The sequence below is a fragment of the Plectropomus leopardus genome, chromosome 2 (assembly GCF_026936395.1).
Source record: "Plectropomus leopardus strain MGB_pleo_1.0 chromosome 2, ASM2693639v1, whole genome shotgun sequence".
Lineage (NCBI taxonomy): Eukaryota > Metazoa > Chordata > Actinopteri > Perciformes > Serranidae > Plectropomus > Plectropomus leopardus.
The window spans coordinates 23088846-23106834 of record NC_142177.1 but is presented as its reverse complement, the minus strand read 5'-3'; the positions used below and the strand labels follow the sequence as shown (position 1 = coordinate 23106834).

Genomic DNA, 17989 nt, shown 5'->3' with positions numbered 1-17989 from the left:
ATTTTGAAATGTAGTTTTCCTCTGATTGACCTGTTTTTGTTTGTTCTAAAGTTGAAGCTGCTATAAACTAAGAAAGAAATTCAAACAAGATTGCTGATCTGTGACCATTTTGCCAATTAGGATGTGACAGCTGGGGTTATGCAAGATGGCTAATTATCCTCAAGATTTCATGTGCATGGGTAAGAGTCAGTCTTAAACCATTAAAAGTGTATGCTTTGAGTACAAAACATAGCTGAAACTGGACCTGAGTTCGATTGAATTTGTATCTTGGAAAAATGTAAGTGTAAGTCTCAAGTGACAGTTTTCAGGTGACAGTCTTATAGGACGGCATGAAGCACATGGCAACTGTGACAATCAAACAGTACTGGTGGAAAAAAGCTGGTATATGTTCTACTGGGCTGATTAGGGGAAATGGGACGCAGGTGAGTGAGTGGGTGGGGAAAGGACAGGCACCTGCAGGGCTGATAAGGGTAAGTGGGAAAAGGTGAGGAGGGGGTGGGCGGTCGAGGTCAGGTAAATGGGACTGGAGTGAAGGAGGTTATGGAGGGCGGGAGGGAATGGCTGAATGTGGGACTGAGGCGACTGGGACTGGAGAAAGTCAAAGGGCATCTGAATGGGTTTGAGGAAGTGGGAATGTGGCTGGAGGGAGAGACAGAGTGGCAGAATGTGACGAAATCATGAATTCTGTTTTAAAGGGCGGTGCACAGCTCAGTCACCAGAAGAAAATATTGGCATTTAAAGTTTCTGCAAACCACAAATACTATTCATATGTATCATATCGATGTTTCTAATGATAGTACATGAGCTGACTTTGCCATCAGAAGGTGGAGGGGAGATGCCTGACAAGCTGCAGAACACTGTTTGGAACCAACAAACAACAAAGCCAGTTGTTTTTTAGCAAGTCATTGCTGCATTTCCAGCGGTGTTTTATCTACCAAAAGTAGCCGTTTTTTACCGAAACATGATCTTTTCCTAACCATAAACAAGTACTTTTTGCACCTTGTCGTATGTTAACCACAGCATTGTTGAAACCAAGTGTCAACGTATCTGCAGCACAATAATGTACAAATGTAATGCAGCCATGTGTTATTCATATCATAGACTATATATAAAGATGGACAACAGCTCCCCAAAAGTGGAGCCAAAACATCTCGATCGGCCCCTGGTGGCTGGCTGCAGCACATAAACATGAACTCTCACTTTATCGTATGGGACATGGCCAAAATGAAAAATCAAACTACAAGTCATATACATTTTTCTGAAAGATGATTTCTGTTATTTGAGTAGTCCCAATCATGCTGCTGTCTGTTCTTCTGATTAGTTTGGTTTTAATTAGATATTTAATGTTATAAAAAGGGGCTTTGATGTCATGATTGACAGCTGTGTGTGCTCGTCAGTGTGCTTAGGATCAATGGCACTGCTTGCAATTGGTCAGATGTGTTAATGGGTGGGAACTAGATAAAGCAGAGATCACTATTGTGCATACTTTGGCACTAAATAACGTCAGAAGCGCAAGCTGCGGCCGTATCTAGGATATTTCGCCTTCGTCTTTTTACAACGGCAGGAAACCTTCAGACCTTTACAACCTTCAGATATTATACACATATATTCATATATTATTCTTCATATATCACATATAGTCATTGGCTGTGAAGCTTATGCTAAGACAAACAAAAACTCCAAAATGATAGTGCCACAGATTGAACATTTACTGAGCTAGAATGTCAAAAGATCCATGAAAAAATTTCAAGTGCAGATGAAGACCATATCATACAATTGAAAGCACCCAGTCAATAAAAAAGAAAAGATGAGACATTTCTAACACTGTATGCTCAGTATGACATAATAATTTCAACTACAGGCTTCTTTTACATAAAATGCTGGTTTATAATTTAACATTCTGCTATGGACCTCATCTTTATTTTGTTGATGTGACATACTCAGTATATTCCCTGTGGTGTTTATTAGTGAAAGATAAAGAGCAGTGATCGTAGTGCAGTGCATTTTCTTTGTGTTTTCCTTTTATATCGACACTCATCGCTCCTCGCTGAGTTCATTACAATAAAAATCCAGCGGTGAATATATTTCGCCGGAAGCCGCAGAACGATTCATCACGGACAAGACTTATCATGGCGAAGGTTAAGAGCTGTTGAGCAGTAATTGCTGTTTGGAGGCACGATGATTACATCTTCTGTAAGTGCAACAATGTCACGTTTATATCCACTCTCTGTTGATGTGCTTGGCACCTTTTATAATCTGTTGTCAGACAAAAATACATATCTTTTTAGGGCAGGGCGTTCTTTGTCACAACACCAGCTGAGGCAAGGAGGACAGTTATTATTACAGAGAGGATAGTAAAATCTCACGTGTAGGAGTAAAGCAGAAACATAAATATATCTTTCATAAATATGTGATGTATCAGGCAGATTTTGCACATGGAATATTCAAGCTTGTTTGTTGGTAATATAATGCAGTGGTTCGGATATATGACTATATGATATATGATTCTGTATGATTATATATTTTTCCACTTTTTAAAAAAAAATCCGAATGGGGGTGTGTGCAAAAAACGAGGGATTTATGTTAGATAATTTTTTAAGCATTAGGAAGGGACTTTGTTATTTATTTTGGCCTACGGAGGGACATTCAACTTTTGATGGTTATATTTTGTATCTATTTTAAATGATCCTTCAACTCTTTGAAAAAAAAACATATTCTTTAAAAGTTGCCAAAATTACACCATTTATCATAGCCAGAAACTATAAAAAAAAAACAAAAAACAGAAATAATCGCATATTCAAATTTCGATGATCCTTGACACATCATGCACGATGAACACACTGTTACTAAACACTACCAAATATAAGCTTAAAAATTTACACTGAACAAATTATTAAAAAAACACAAACAAAAAACAAATAATATATTCTGCACTCTTTAATGTGTGATGATTGTGTAAAACCAAGTTTTTTTTTAACTGCAGGATTTCTTTTAACTTTCAAACAATAACGGGTACATTTTTAAAATCTTAAACGCCTGTGGTGGCAAGTTAGGGCACGTGTTCATGGAGCATCTTTTTTCAATTGCTCCTAATGCAGAGAGAGTGTGTAGAGAAAAAAGCTCTGCAACCCAGTGTTTTTTTACTACTGTCACAACAAAGACAGAAAATACTATTTGTGAGAGCAAATCGGCCAGCAGACACTGTATGTTGGTGAATGGTGTGTTTTTAATCACCGTACTGTCATCAGTTTGTTGTCAACTTTGTAATTAACCCTCTGTCATCATAGTGTAGTGTTAACTACATAACTGACATTAATGTCAAGATATTGTTGTCATTAAAACAAAACCCATAAGCAAATCATCATTTTAAAAAAGCGCTTTTTCATGAAGCACTCCCCAGCGCCCTGTCACCGCTTTTCTGTCAAAGCAAAACGCTATGTGGACACAGGACTTACTGATTTTATTCTGGTGCTGCCACCGCTGCTGTGGACAGTTTGTTTGGTAAAATGGTCATTGTGCATATATAATGAACGGTCCCGAAAATGAGTTCAACATGGGATCATTTTTTGCCATCCCAGCAAGATAGTTTCAACAGAGAAAAAGTCTAAAACAACGACAAACTTCAGTTATTTATCTCATTTACACAGAGACAAGGACAAAGAATTTTCTTCCACAGTGACTGTTTTAGTCCATGATGCAATTCAACCACACTACTTCAAACAAGAGACACGGCTCCTCGTTATTAGCTAAACTTTTTGAGATTAAGGATGAATCCAACAGCACATTCTGCATAACCTATAGCTGAATGAAACAAGTTCAGTCATTTTCCTGGGGCTTATTAAAATCTGCACAGGCGAGACAGTCACTCAAATAAAATTAGATAAGACAGCTCGAGGAAAAGTGGGTACCACAGAAAAAGCACTTCAATCATAATACATCTCCCAGAATGAATTCAACATTGCAGACTGATGATATATAGTAGCAATCGTGGGTAGTAGAGTAACCCCAGGGTATTGAGATAAATCATTACTTCGACAAACCATCTTTGAGCCCCTGTGATTCTTCTACAGTTTGTTTGGCATAACTTACAAATCTAAAGACATAAATAATTTATTTCCTCATTTGGTGATGTCTAATAAGTCCGTCCAAAATCTCCCATAGATGTTCAATTGGATTGAGATCTGGTGACTGTGAAGGCCACAGCATACGATCCTTTTCATACTCATCAAACCATTCAGAGACCCCTCGTGCCCTATGGATGGAGACACTGTCATTCTGGACGAGGCCGCTCCCAGCAGGACAGAAATATTTCATTATACTTTAAAGGTGATCACTCAGAACAATGCTGTATTGATTTGCAGTGACCCCTCACTGAGGGCCCTGACACACTGAGCTGATAGCAGTTGTGGGTCAGTGTTGTGCCATCTATAAGCATCTGTTGGCCTAGTTCTGGCGGTGTGTCCTGCACCGTTGGCACTAATTAGCACTTGCTGGCTTTTATCCACAGATTCAGCATTACGAATCTGTGTTGGTGACAGTGGAGCCCCATCGGTAGATTAAATCACTCTGACTGGCAGTTCAGCTCAGTCCAAACGACTACAATTGAAGTCAAGAGGCTGTGAGATCAAAACACAATTGTTACATTTGGTAAGGGGTATTTTTTTGGCTAATGGGGTCTTATGCAGGATCAGCATTGCCGTGTTACAGTTCGATAGCACACAGTAAATATCTTAAGTTTTGTCAATATTGGGTTGTGCTGTCATGTTAGTCACTGGTTAACCAGCATCTTTAATCTCTCCTGACAGTCTTCTGGTTTCCCTTTTTGAAAGGCAAATACAGCCTACAACTGCCTGCTGGTATAAAGAGTTATTTCCTCTCACGCAGGCACAGAACATACATGCCAAATTTTAGCGGTCTGTTCAAGTGAAACTTTTTGGCCGAGACACAGATGAGGTGAGGTGACACAATAGTCGGCCTGATGACTGTTTGGAGTGTCTAGGTCTTAAGGGGACAAGTGGACAAGCGGACCCAGACCATGCCAGCTAAATATTCTCCCCCACAGCATTACAAAGCCACTAGATTCAGGCCTGTTGACCCCTGATATATGCCACACATGCACTTGCCCTCTACTGGACAATATGATAAAGGATGTTTTTATCATCTCTGTAGACCAGTGTTTATGGTCCCTGTACCACTGATCTCCCAAGTATGCATTCATCTTTATTATGAGGAAATGATGTACTGCATCCCTACTATAATATCCCTCTCCGTGTTATTGTTTCCAGACCGTTTTTGCTGACATATTCCAATCACGTTGACATTCTCAGTCACCTGCGCAAGAGTTGGACTTCTGGTTTTCTTTATATCGCACTAACGACTAATGCACAAGCATCACTGTCATCAGTTTCCGATAGAGAACATCTTTCTAAAAGATCTAAATGAAGAGGTCATTTTACTGTTTCTGTTAAAACACTAGAGCTGTCTTTGTGACTAAAGCTCCTGCCATCCGTGCCCCAACAATGAACCCTCTTTCAAAGTCACTTAGATCTTTTCCTCTTGGCAACTTGTGACAAAATCAGAATCAACTGGACGTGGTCAGCATTTTATACAGGTCAGAGAGCCATGGGTAGATTATAAAACAATGGGCCCCTGGGCACAGATATGCAAAAGGCCATCACCTCTCCTACATAGAAGCAAGACACAGACTTTGGCTCTTTTTATGTTGTTGTTTTACATCTTGTTGGGCATCCTTTTATGGTTTTGTGTCTCTTTGCTGAAATGTTTTCCTTCTCTCTAGTTGTTTTGTCTCTCTTTGTAGTATTTTTTTTTTGTCTCTCTCAGTCCCCTCCATGACTTCATGGTCATTTTGAGCCTCCTCCTGGTCAGTGTGTGTAAATTGTGAAATTGTGTGTCAGGTAAAGGCCAGGGTGAGCCCTGGCGCTTTGGGCCCCTGTGCCTGTGTCCGGTAGGCCCGTTTACTAATCCCTCATGCCACAGAGAATGATTGGATGTTAATTTTAATTGGACCATGCAGTGTACCTGTATGGAAACATCTGTGTTTGTTATGTTTCTCCACTCATTTATGCAGGTTTTTCCTTTATTTATCACCTGTCTGTATATACCATCTATGGACCATCCATATACTGTAATATAATAATAAATAAATTTGCTTTAACTTTAAAAATTAGTGTCCAGGCTGCCTTAAAACTTTAATTAGACTGAATTTGAGATGACAGCCAACTTAAAAAATTAAGGCAGGCTAGGCACTAACTTTTGCAAGCTAAAACAAATGATCAATTTTTACAGTGTATATGCAGCAGTTTGATATCTACAGGCAATGCATTTTTTGTAATTTCATATCCTGATTAGTTTGTAGGCATCATCATAGCAGCAGTAACATGGTAAGATTTTGGTCCTTATTTTCTGACACTGTCAGAATTGTGACTGAGACTGAAATTGGATGTGACTTTTAGTGCGATGTGGGATCACTGTTTTGGATAGAAAACCAAAGTTGCACAGCCCATAGATGCCATTGCTCACAGTTAAGGTGCTAAATATTAGCGCTGGCCACACATGAACTTAAGAAAAATGTGTGAAATAACTAAAAGACATACCTGCCAGCATGGGTGCATGTGTGTTTATGAGGAGTTACCTTGTTAGCACTCGCTCATTAAGCCATATAATTAAAGATTCACTGCTAAAAAAAAAAAAAAACTTGACTCAGCCTGTGTTAACATGACTCACAATCATTTGTAAACAGCACCCAGTCATCTGTGTCGACACTGACAGAGAGGTGCTTTATTTTGTGTGACACATTCTTCCAGTCGTGGCTATAATCCAGCATCTTAGCATCAGTTTTAATTAGGCGGAGAAACTTGGTGGTGCATGAGGAGAAAATAAGCTTCACTTGAAGAGCCATTCATGCAAATCCTTTATTTCTCCGCCCAGATTGTCTTAGGCATAATAACAAGTGGAGGAATGTGGGGAAATGGAAAGCATGCATTGTGACAAATTATTCATCATTGTATTATGTAGTATTTACTCACCATTTTTGTCTGCTCGGCGGAAAATCTGAAAAAAAAGAGGGGAGACAAGGAAGTTATTACCTCTAGCCAAAGGGGCTCTTGCAATAAGGTTTATTAAGAATGATGGCAGTGATTACAAATGACTTACAAGAATGTCTTTTTCATGCATTCAGTAGATATATTTCTTTCAGATATTGGTCTGGTTAAAATCCTTGTTTGTAAGCACCTCTCCTTTTCCAAAATAATCCATCCACCTGACAGGTGTGGCAAATCAAGATGCTGATTAAACAACATGGGTGTGTCATGGGAAAGTCACTATTAAAGGCTACTCTAAAATGTACAGTATTATCGCACAACACATTGTCTTAAATGTCCCAAGCTGAATGTTCATTTCACCACCAAAAGCTGCCTGCAAGATTGTCTGAGACCAGCCACCCAGACAGCTGATGAAACAACTGGTTTGCACAATCAAAGAATTTTAAACAGTCAGAAACCGTCTCAGTAAGGTTTATCGGCAAGTTCATCATCCTCCCCAGGGTCTTGATCGGACGGCAGTTTGTCATCGTAACCAACTTGTGTGGTTGGATGAAATTCAGGGAAAGGACATTGGAAACGTCTTATAGTAACAATTCCAAATATCCCATAAATTATCAACTAGTATTCCAACATTATTTATTATGCAGCAACATTAATTATTTTTTGTTCTTCTCAGACAAGGACATTAAATACTTAATTGACAGTTCTGTGACTTTGCCTTACTCTAAGCTAACATCAGTCAAGCACTACTGAAAATGTTTTAACCACACATGACAGGCTTACAGGTACGCTAGCAAGTCAGTTCTTTGGAATAGTTGCAAAATTTGCAAAGACGATACCCAAAATGTGGAGTGCTAGATATACCAAAGGAAACTGGCAAATCACAAATCTAAAACAAGCAGGTCAAATCACCTACAAACTGTAAGAAACAGCTCAGCTGTCATGGAAAATATTCTTTTGTCTTTCTTTTATGGCTAATGTTACTGTGATCTGCACACTAATGTAGCATCTAATTGTCACATTTTATGTACATCAATGGATAACTAGTCTGATTCATGTCTTCCTCCCCCATTAATCCCTATGACTCACGCAATTTTAAATATGTACATATATATGAGTGAGTCATGTTAGGTTGAATGCCAATTGTTATTATGTGTCAGCTGTAAAACAGTAATTTCACGAGAAGTCTAAGAATAGCAAAGAAGCTAAATATTTGTTATCTTGGATCAGTCATAGAAATTTAAAATCATATTCTACCCACGCAGACAAACTGTATTAATTTCATAGTTATTTTCGAGAGGCTGTAGATGTAAATACTGAACACAAAATATTTATTCTTTGTAGTCGGGATGTGCAAATTAATTAAAATGTTTTTTGTTGTTTTTTTTTAAAATGTTTTACAGTGTTTTGTTTGAATTATGTGTTTGGTTTGATTTGAATTTGTCAAGTTGGGTTTAATGGTAAAATTGCAAGTGTCTTATTTTGTGTAAGTGAGTAATTCGTTGATTATACTGAACATTTTAATGTGGCAGGGAAGTTGCCACCAAAGATTTGGAAGGAATTCCAAATTAACAATTAACAGAAGAGCAATGTCTACAAGCTGAAGCTCATCAATAGTGCAGAATTAAGCAGGAACATGAGGCCGGCTGAGTGGAGTGGTCTATTTAAGAGGTTCACTCAAAGCATCAATTACTGCTGCAGCTACAATCTGCTTCTGTTGCAGCTTACTGTATTCACTGGCAAGTGGTTGCTACTGCAAGATGTAACACAACACCTCCGAGCCTTACCCAAACACGATTCAACAGACCTTTTTCACTGCATTTTAACATGTCATAGAGGGAAGAGCACGGGTGCAATGAATTACATTAACAATTACAGTATGGTGACTTTCTATTATGCTGGCTCATTTACTGCTGCACTTGATCAAAGCCATCGTCATTGTTATTAATTACACCTGTGCTTTCCCTACAATGACAAGTTAAAGTCTGCAGTGAAACACTCGAGCTTTTCCTGCTGCCATCTGCTGTAATTTTGATCCATGAACCATTAATTTAACTTGTAATCACATCAATTTGCTATTTGCTCTTTTGCTGTTTCATTTGTTGATGTATAAATACAAATATCACTGAACAGTTGTCCTTTCACTCTATCCCCACTGGGGGTTTCTGGTGCACACTAAGATGGCTTATGATTAGCGGGGGAGGCTGCAACACTGAAGTCAGTTGTATTTATTATAGTAGCAACTATGATGAGGATGTTTCTACATGAGTAAGAGATAAATTACGCATTATCATAAAACTAGCACCTCAAAAACTATGTGTAAAAGAACTATGTGTAGGATTTAGTGGCATCTAGTGGTGCAGATTGCAGATTAACACCGGCTGAAATTTCTCTCCTGTGCCAAACGTGAATTCCCAGTTAGGATTCTTCAGCGTTCATTGTTCAGGGGCCAAATTATACAAATAATCTTCCTCTTCAAAACAAATGGACCAGGGGACTTAAATTTATAAAAACACTGAATAAAGCACTTTCATGTTGAGAATCAGTGTTTTTTTGAAGCTGTCTGGCCTGCTGTGGAGGGGCTGCTGACTATGGTGGCTGATGCAAAAATAATTTAGAGATACTGTTTGGTTCATCCAATCTGGGCTACTGTAGAAATGTGGAGATGCAATATATCCAACTCTGTGGAAAAAGACTCCATGTATATAAACAGATTATTCTGAGGTAAGGAAAATACAACGATTCTTATTTCAGGTGATTATACAAGAAAGAAAACATACTTATCATGTAATATTCTATATCTGTTAATATATCCAGCCAGTTCTCGCTCTGAAGTCATCAAATGCTGGTGCTTTTTCAGTGATTTTTCAGCAGTATGATATGCTGCCAGACGGAACCCGTCATGGCCGTATGATACACCACTGTATGGCATCAAGTTGAAACGCAGCTGGTAATTGGTCAATATAAGGAAGTGGAAGGAGCATATATGGCGGGCTAAAGGTGTGGCAGATGGGTCCAACAAACCCCAGACTTGCAACCAGGAACTCAGTGTTGGCTTTCTGTGTGAATATGGGGCCAAACCATGATTTTGTAAACCTAACCACCAGCTTTTGTTGCCCAAACCTAACTTCTTCCTTTGTTGCGTTATCCTAATCATGTGCTTTTGTTGACATTCCAGCATTGGTTGCAGTATCCTGAACGTCAACAGCAGACGCAGGAGGATACCTAAAGCATAATACGTGGATGCAAAAATCCACTGACAAAGTGGCAATATTTGACAACTTGGGATGACAATGTGTTTGATATCCCCCTTGATCCTACAGGATGTCAGATGACAAAAAGTCTACTATTTACAGAGGTTTAAAAATTCACAACCACCAATGACAGCAACTCTACAACACAGCCTTGCTTGAAGGCAGATGATAATAAGCTTGACACAGATCAGCTGAAATCAACAACAGAATGGTTTCAGTACGGATGAATGACTAACATGGGGAAAGCAGTTTGTTGGCTGACATCAAGACACAAGGCCATAAAATATGGCTTATGGCTGACCATATGAGGGCTATGAATCAGCTGTAGGCAGCCTTGAAAACAAGGGGATGTCTTCCAATCAACAAAGGAAAGCTCCTGTCAGAACAACACAACGTGATTTTAGAAGACATGCAGATATAAAGAGTTTCTGTTTTGTTCATCACTTCAATATGTTATTTTCACTCACAGTGGGACTGAAGCAGGATCTGAGAAACAGACTTCACTGGACAACCGCACAAATAATGAGACAGGTTTTAAATAAGTCCCCAGTGTAACCGTAATCACTAAACCACTTATCTAGACTGAAAATGAAGGTTAGTGCCCCCAAAATGCCGACCATTGTAATCATCCAGTCAAATTAAGTTGCATGCACAACTGATGTACAGTGGAACAAAGTGGAGGTAATTTTAAGTAGCTCTTGAAAATTAAAGAGATGTTTAAATTGACAGATTTGGTGATAGTTTTAACGAGCACCTTTGTTTTCATGTCCAATATGTGGTTAAGATAATTGGACTCGACTGAGGAAAACCTGCTCCATTGTAAATCGCTGGCGACTGGGGTCCCTGTAATCCCATAGCAACAAAAAAATTAACAAAACTCTGAAAGTAAAAGGATAAAAGGATACAACAACCCTGTGTGCACACAGAGTTGTTTCAAATAGCTGAAATTTGAATTATGAAAACTAAGTCAATATTTATAAATCTGTATCTTAAACTGTAGTTTTTAAACTGCTGCAGTTACTTTGAACCTGTGTTACAATTTTATGGAAGCCAAGAATTGTCAGGCTTACAACATTTTTTTCTTAATGCCATTATCTCAAGATCACAGGTTATTTATTCTGTTATCTCAAGATAACAAAGTGCATTTTCTCTTGACTTATCTTGACTCTTGAGAAAACAAAAGGCCAAACAGTCATTTGATCATACCTGCTTTCAGCCCTCAAGATCACTGTCATGACTGTCGGGAAGAAAGTTTAACCTTGAGTGAAGTACAGTTTGATGAGGATCTGTTGAAAATTATCCTTGGTGGTTCACCGTTAACTGCCAAAAATATTTTTGACCGGTAACACATGTTGGTGTGTAGATTATACTACTCTACAGTTTACTGCACGGCGCACCACCCAGATCTGGTGGGAGCTAACATTCACCAGCATTAACCAGCTCTGTTAGTGCCATTAGCATGGCTAGTGTTGCTAACATAGTTAACAGTGCTAAAGGGGTTTTGCAGCTCAAAATGAGGCCATTTACTCACCGAGGCTACCAGGGCTTATGCCAGAAGGTAGCCACCATGTTTCTGCTGCAACGAGCTAGCCGAGCGGCACCGCTGTGAGCTAACCCCTACTCCATATTAGCGGTGTGCAGTACAGAGTGGCCAAGGCTAACAGGTTAGCTGGGGGCTGGGAAATAGGCACAATGTTTCCGCATATTAATGCGGCTAAAGACACTGAAACATTCAAATTTCACTCTTTCTAAATGGCCAGCGGTTTGAAATGCGCTGCTAGAAATAACACTAAGTCAATGGAGCACAGGCTTAAAAGAAAAGGGCTCTTGGATTTCACACCAATTGCATTTTTTTCTTATAATTAAACGGTTAGTTACCGGTTAACAGGTGTCGTGCTATCAAAAGCAAAATTAACCAAGACTGACATCCAATGTCAGTGCAGAGATCAACAATGGGCACTCCTTGATTTGACATTTTCAGCTTTAATCAGTTGCTACAGTTGTCAAGACACCATCTATGCATGCTGGCGCAGCACCCCTAATCTCGCCTAATAAGAGGAAACAACCTTTTGTTTTCTGTGATAACGTGTTGATTATCTCATTATCTTGAAACAACAAAGCTTGTTTCTCAAGATAACAAAATAATTACCTTGCGATCTCAAGATAACAGCACTAAGAAAAGTAACTGCAGGCACAGCGGCTCCTGCTTCAGTATAATTTACATGCCATGATTTTTATTCATCCAGCAAACACAATATTTCTTAAACCAGCAGCTTATTAAGACCACGACAACTGCAAATTTCTACAATTCAAATACAACGCTGGCACCATATCATCTTAAAGAATGTATTTCCACAAGCAGCTCGGTTATTATGCAGAGGCACAAAATACAACTCCTACATGAATAAATCCAACGTCATCATTGCAAAGCAGCATTTAAAATGAAGACGGGTGATCTGTTCTATCATATCGATTCTCCTCCACTCCTCCAATCAGTTGTTTGCATTGTTAGGTCGCGGTCAGGACTGACATGCTTGTCAGCTTCGATCTACAGTTTATTAATAACAACAAAACCGACCCACCACTTTCACTTTCCATAGGTCAGCAAGCTCAGGGTCTGCACCTCTGCCCTCTGCCTGTCACTGTCTGTCTCTCTACTTCAGTCCTGACTAATGACGAGATCTCAGCCATTTCAAACCACTTCACGACACTCATTACTTTTGACTTTTTGATTCATCCGCACATTAGCATCGGTGTTATTTGATAAAGTGAAACGCTGCTTTTAATAGCATGCAGTGAGGACATTCTGACCCAGCAGCCCTCCGTATTCATTACATGGATCTGAAATTCATATTCTACCTGCAGATATAAGACATTCTTGCGTTTAGCTTCTGTATAGCACAGTAAAATCCTTTTCCCGTTTCAGTCAGCAGTCTTTCTTTCCCCTTTTATACCACATCTAAGCTGCATTTTTCCACCTCCTGCTCTATTCAGTGAAAACAGTTACAGTACATTGAAACTTGTTTGTTGTTTGCTGTTGTCTTTGGGCTCTTGGGTGTCAGGAGACGATAATGCATCATTTACAGCAAGCCCACAAAAGGTCAGACCTGCTTCCCGGAGCGCTGCTGTTCTGATGTCACGGTGGCAGGTGTTAAGACAGTGGGCTCTCTCAGGCTCTGCTGACACTGCTTTGTGCAGAGCTTTAGATGTGTTTGAGAAAGAGGAAACCAGAGCTCATGATAATATTTTATTGAGTAGGTACTACATGCTATATTTCCTCTTGCCATTTCTCTCAGAGGCTCTTAGTGGTTCACTGAGATTTACAGTATATATCTTTCTGTTTCCTCACATGCCAATTTTTTTTTCTTGAGCTCAAAAGCAGCAAAGCAAGAGGAGCATGGGGGAGAAACGATGAGCATATGGAGAGAGAGGACAGCGATGTGAGAGAGAGAAAATAAGAGAGTGCTGGTGATCGGGCAAGTGTCAGAAATGCAAAACCACAAGATACACAAAATAAAGACATAAGAAAAGCAGCAACAATGTGGCTGATAGAGTCACCTCCAGCTAGGGTAGAGCCAATGTGTTCTCATCCCCTGGTTATTAAATACTGACCCTATCTAGTGCATCTAGTCAGGCAGGTTGAGCCAGTGCAAAAAAAGGTTTGATATTAAGCCAAAAACTGGACCAATCCTTTGAGACTACGCTGCCACGTCTCATCTCGTCTCGTCACCCCAAAAAACACATGAACTCCCCAGTAAACAAACATAACGTGTGCCATGCAGCAAATTGCTCTGCCGTACATAGTGCATGGCCAGACACTAAGGATCCCTTAGTCTGTTTACAAATAAACTTAATACTATGATAGTCGTGTTGTCGTATCACTAATGTTATATAAGTTGGATTTGATGCTGTGACGTCATCTGCACAGGCTGCTGATGTACACTTCTTTTAGATTTGCCAGAATGTCAGTTCAGTCATTTTGCATGAAATCAAACCAGTTTAAGCTCCTACAACTGACCGGCAAAACCTGAAATCAACCAAAGTTTGCCTCCAACAACCATCACAAGAATTGTTAATAGTAAATTGTTTTTAGGCATTGCTTTGTCTCTCACTCTGGTAATGTGAGTCAAATACTCTCCATCTCTGACATTACTGACTGACTCATTAACATGTGAAAAGGACTCAATATCGACTCACTACTGATGTACTGATCTCTCTGTCTGCTGCATTTACAATCGGGGGGCAAGTTAAAATAAATATACCCTATCATTACCAAAAAAAGAAATACTTTTTCATTTTAATTAATATTCCCAGGTATTTCATAATTGTAATTTTGTAATCCCCAGTATTGAAAATGAATGTGTGCCAATTCAATAAAAAAGTTCATCCACTGAAATGATCTCTGCAAATCAATCACCATTGATCTGCTTTATGACTTTGAATCCATGCACAATATATTTGTGCTTGCTTTGGGCCTTAGTAAATTACTAGCTGACTTGAGCCAACTTCACACTGTAAGGACTGGTGGAAATATGACTGCATAAAAAAGAAAGCTCTTCCTGTTTAAAATACAAATCTATTATCAGCTGGAATAATTGGGGAACCAACAGGCAGAAGTGCGATTTCCAATGTCAGCACATTGTTTCTCCTTTACATAGAGAGACAAAAAATAATGAGGTGAAGAGAGAAAAAAACAAACAAGCATGGCAATATAAACCAAGACAGCATGCCCTTGTCTAGCTTTAGAGTATTTAGTATTTTCTAGACACCATTATCTCTGACACAGGCTGTTTTAGCCAATTTAAACACAATTATGTTTTTGAGCCGGAAGCATCATGCAGAGTGTTCCTGTTAGTGTGTTTGTCCTCAATCAACAGAAAGAATCTCAAGGTTGAGGACTGAATGTAGATGCACTTCTGTGCTGCACCCTGCTCACAGTCTGCTTGGATACGGTGACAATTCTGCCAAATGTGAGTAATGTGTCCTTATTTAGACAAGGCTGCCTGTGGACTGCATGAATGACAGAGTAGACAGAAAGATGTCAGTTAGTGAGAGCTCAGATTTGGACACATCATTGGCCTACTAACCCGGAACATGACAGTTTGTGATGGATGGATAATTACTGAGTTGATGGACAGTTTCTGCTGCAGTGTTGCAGCTCCATTAGATGACAGCTAATATTGGTTTAAAGAGAATAAAAAGTCCACATTTATTCTCTTGCCTGTAGTGTTATTTATCAATTTAGATTGTTTTGGTGTGAGCTGCCGAGTGTCTGCCTTATCTCAAATATAATGGAACTAGATGGCACTCAGCTTGCGGTGTTTGAAGCACCAAAAAATATATTTTAAAACTCAACATCAATGTCTGTTTCCAGAAATCACAACCTAGTTACTCAACATAATCCACAGACCTCGTGAGCAGTTTCATGTGCATTTTTCTTTCTTTCTACTAAACTACATCCACCAACTATCACTGCACAGAAGAAGGTGTGAATGTACCCACGGACGTGACAATGAGAGATGTAAACATAATGGCATCATCCTTGGCTGAGCTGTATAATTAGCTAGCTCAGTGGTGCTAGGTGAGATAGCAGATTCACACTTCTTTCTGCACAGTGATACGGATGGCAGGTGTAGCTCGCCAGAGGGAAAATAGTTCCTCCATTAAACTACTCATAATAAGGTCTGTGGATTATCTTGAGTAACCAGGTCATGACCTCTGGGAAGAGACATTGCTTTTAAGTTTTTCAAATGTATTTTTTGGTGCTTTGAGCACCACAAGCTCAGTGCCTTCTAGTTCCACTATATTGGAGATAAGGCTGACTTCTCCAATCGAGTCGATATCTTCAACACTTTATTGATCCCACAGGAGAAAATTAATTGTGTCACAGCAGCAGAGATATACATGATTCCATGCCACCAACAACAATAAATAAATAAATACTTGGACAAAAATGCAAAATGCTGCACAATCAGTAGAGAATACTAATTAGAGAGAGGTGGGGGGTCGGGTAGTTCAGGCACTGTTGTACAACCTGAAGGCTGTAGGAGGAGAGTAAGCCTCTGGCTGAAGGTGCTCCCCCTCTGCCACGGCTCCTCATAGAGAGAATGGGGAGGGTTTTTGGATGTTGTTCATCTTGTCCCTTGTACTCCTCTCCACCACCGCCTCCAGACTGTTCAGCTGCAGACCAACCACTTTCTCACCAATTTACTGAGTATGTGCAGCTCCATAGCCTTGACTCCGCCTCCCCAGCACACCACTGCTGAAAAATTAAATGTGCTGGCTACAAGACAATTGGTATCCAGCATGGCCGATATCTCCAACACTCAGCAACTCACACCAAAACAATTTAGGTTGTTAAATATAATTACTGATTTTGGGATGAACTGTCCCTTTAAAGTCCAATTGTGGTAGGTATGAGTGTGTGTTTGCGTGTATTTATATGTGTGTGTGTGGTATGTGTTGTTGCATAAAGCTTTTGAAAGAGCAGAAGTGTTTGTACAGCATGTGTGGGTGCAACAAAAAGAGGAGAACCCCCAGCAGTCCCTAAACCTGTCTGACTGTGAGAGCTTAATTTATCATGCAGAGGCAGCAGCTGCAGCTCTTCCTACTTTCCTCTGGCGCGCGCACATGCACACACACACACACACACACACACACACACACACACAGAGCTAAATACTGGATCATCTTTAGGAGTGTGGCTACATAAAAGAAAATATAAAACGTTTATTTTATTCACTTTATGGAATTGTCTAGAAAGAAAAAAGTCTAAACAACAACTCAACACTGCTATCAGTCATGTCTTTTACAGCCTTTATGATTGTATACAGTTTTAATGTATTTTGACTTTTACACTTAATATGACCAGAGCCTAAAACTCATGCGATTAATAACAGGGATGGAAAATATAAACATACACCACTTTTCTGTTTTCGGTGGTAAACGGAGTAAGAGAGATGATGCACTCACATCATGAAAGATGGTAAGCCCTTGTCCGGCGCTGTGCAGCGGCTGCTGTTGCTGCTGAGCCCGGAGATGCTTCTGTTTGGCCGACTGCAGGCACATAGTGATCATCTCCGTACAAGCCAGCATCTTTGAAACGCGTCGACAGAAACACACCGTGATCGGGCGGATCGCTGTAAACTGTTGACGGTGGAAAAGGCTGAAGTAAAAGTAACTGCAGAAATGTGGAGGAGACGCAGGCTGCAGGTGCGACAGACTACCAAGTGAAAGCAAAGAGCAGGCGGGGACTCGAAGATGCTCTGCAACTTTGTGGTGGTGCGCTGCTGAGCAGAGCTGCCAGCCCCTCCTGCTGGAGCCGCTGTGATTGGCTCGTTTATCTGCGCCGTGCATCTGGAGCAAAAGTGGTAACTTCATCAGAAACAAATGGCACCCTGGTTACTTTTTCTGTGTTATTTATTTAATCAATATACAATTAACTTAATTACTGGGGATATTATTCCACATTCTCAAGAAGAGGTGAGCTGACAAACTGGTATTGGACTTTTCAACAACTATAACATTTTACCACAAAATAATTATGTATTTGATCATTTTCTTAAGACCTATGATACGTTATGCTGAATTTGTATTAGGGGAGACTGGGGACAGTTGCAACACTTTTTGCATTTTTTTCAGCTACTCAGCCACTATTTGGACTACGCCAACCAA

At 39.7% G+C, this 17989-nt stretch overlaps 1 protein-coding gene across 2 annotated transcripts in view; it reads right to left on the bottom strand.

Moving 5' to 3' along the window:
* The window catches only part of necab3 (N-terminal EF-hand calcium binding protein 3), a 59395-nt gene extending 41794 nt beyond the window's left edge, over positions 1–17601 (bottom strand). Inside the window, exons 1-2 of one of the 2 annotated variants that reach the window (XM_088088636.1) lie at positions 17288–17601; positions 7047–7071 (exon numbers count right to left, since the gene is read on the bottom strand). In XM_088088636.1, coding sequence (XP_087944762.1) covers positions 7047–7071; positions 17288–17410 — 148 coding nt within the window. In that variant the 5' untranslated portion in view covers positions 17411–17601. The remainder of the gene's footprint in view (positions 1–7046; positions 7072–17287) is intronic. The other variant, XM_042505395.2, reaches the window with a different exon arrangement.
* Positions 17602–17989: the final 388 nt, after the last annotated feature.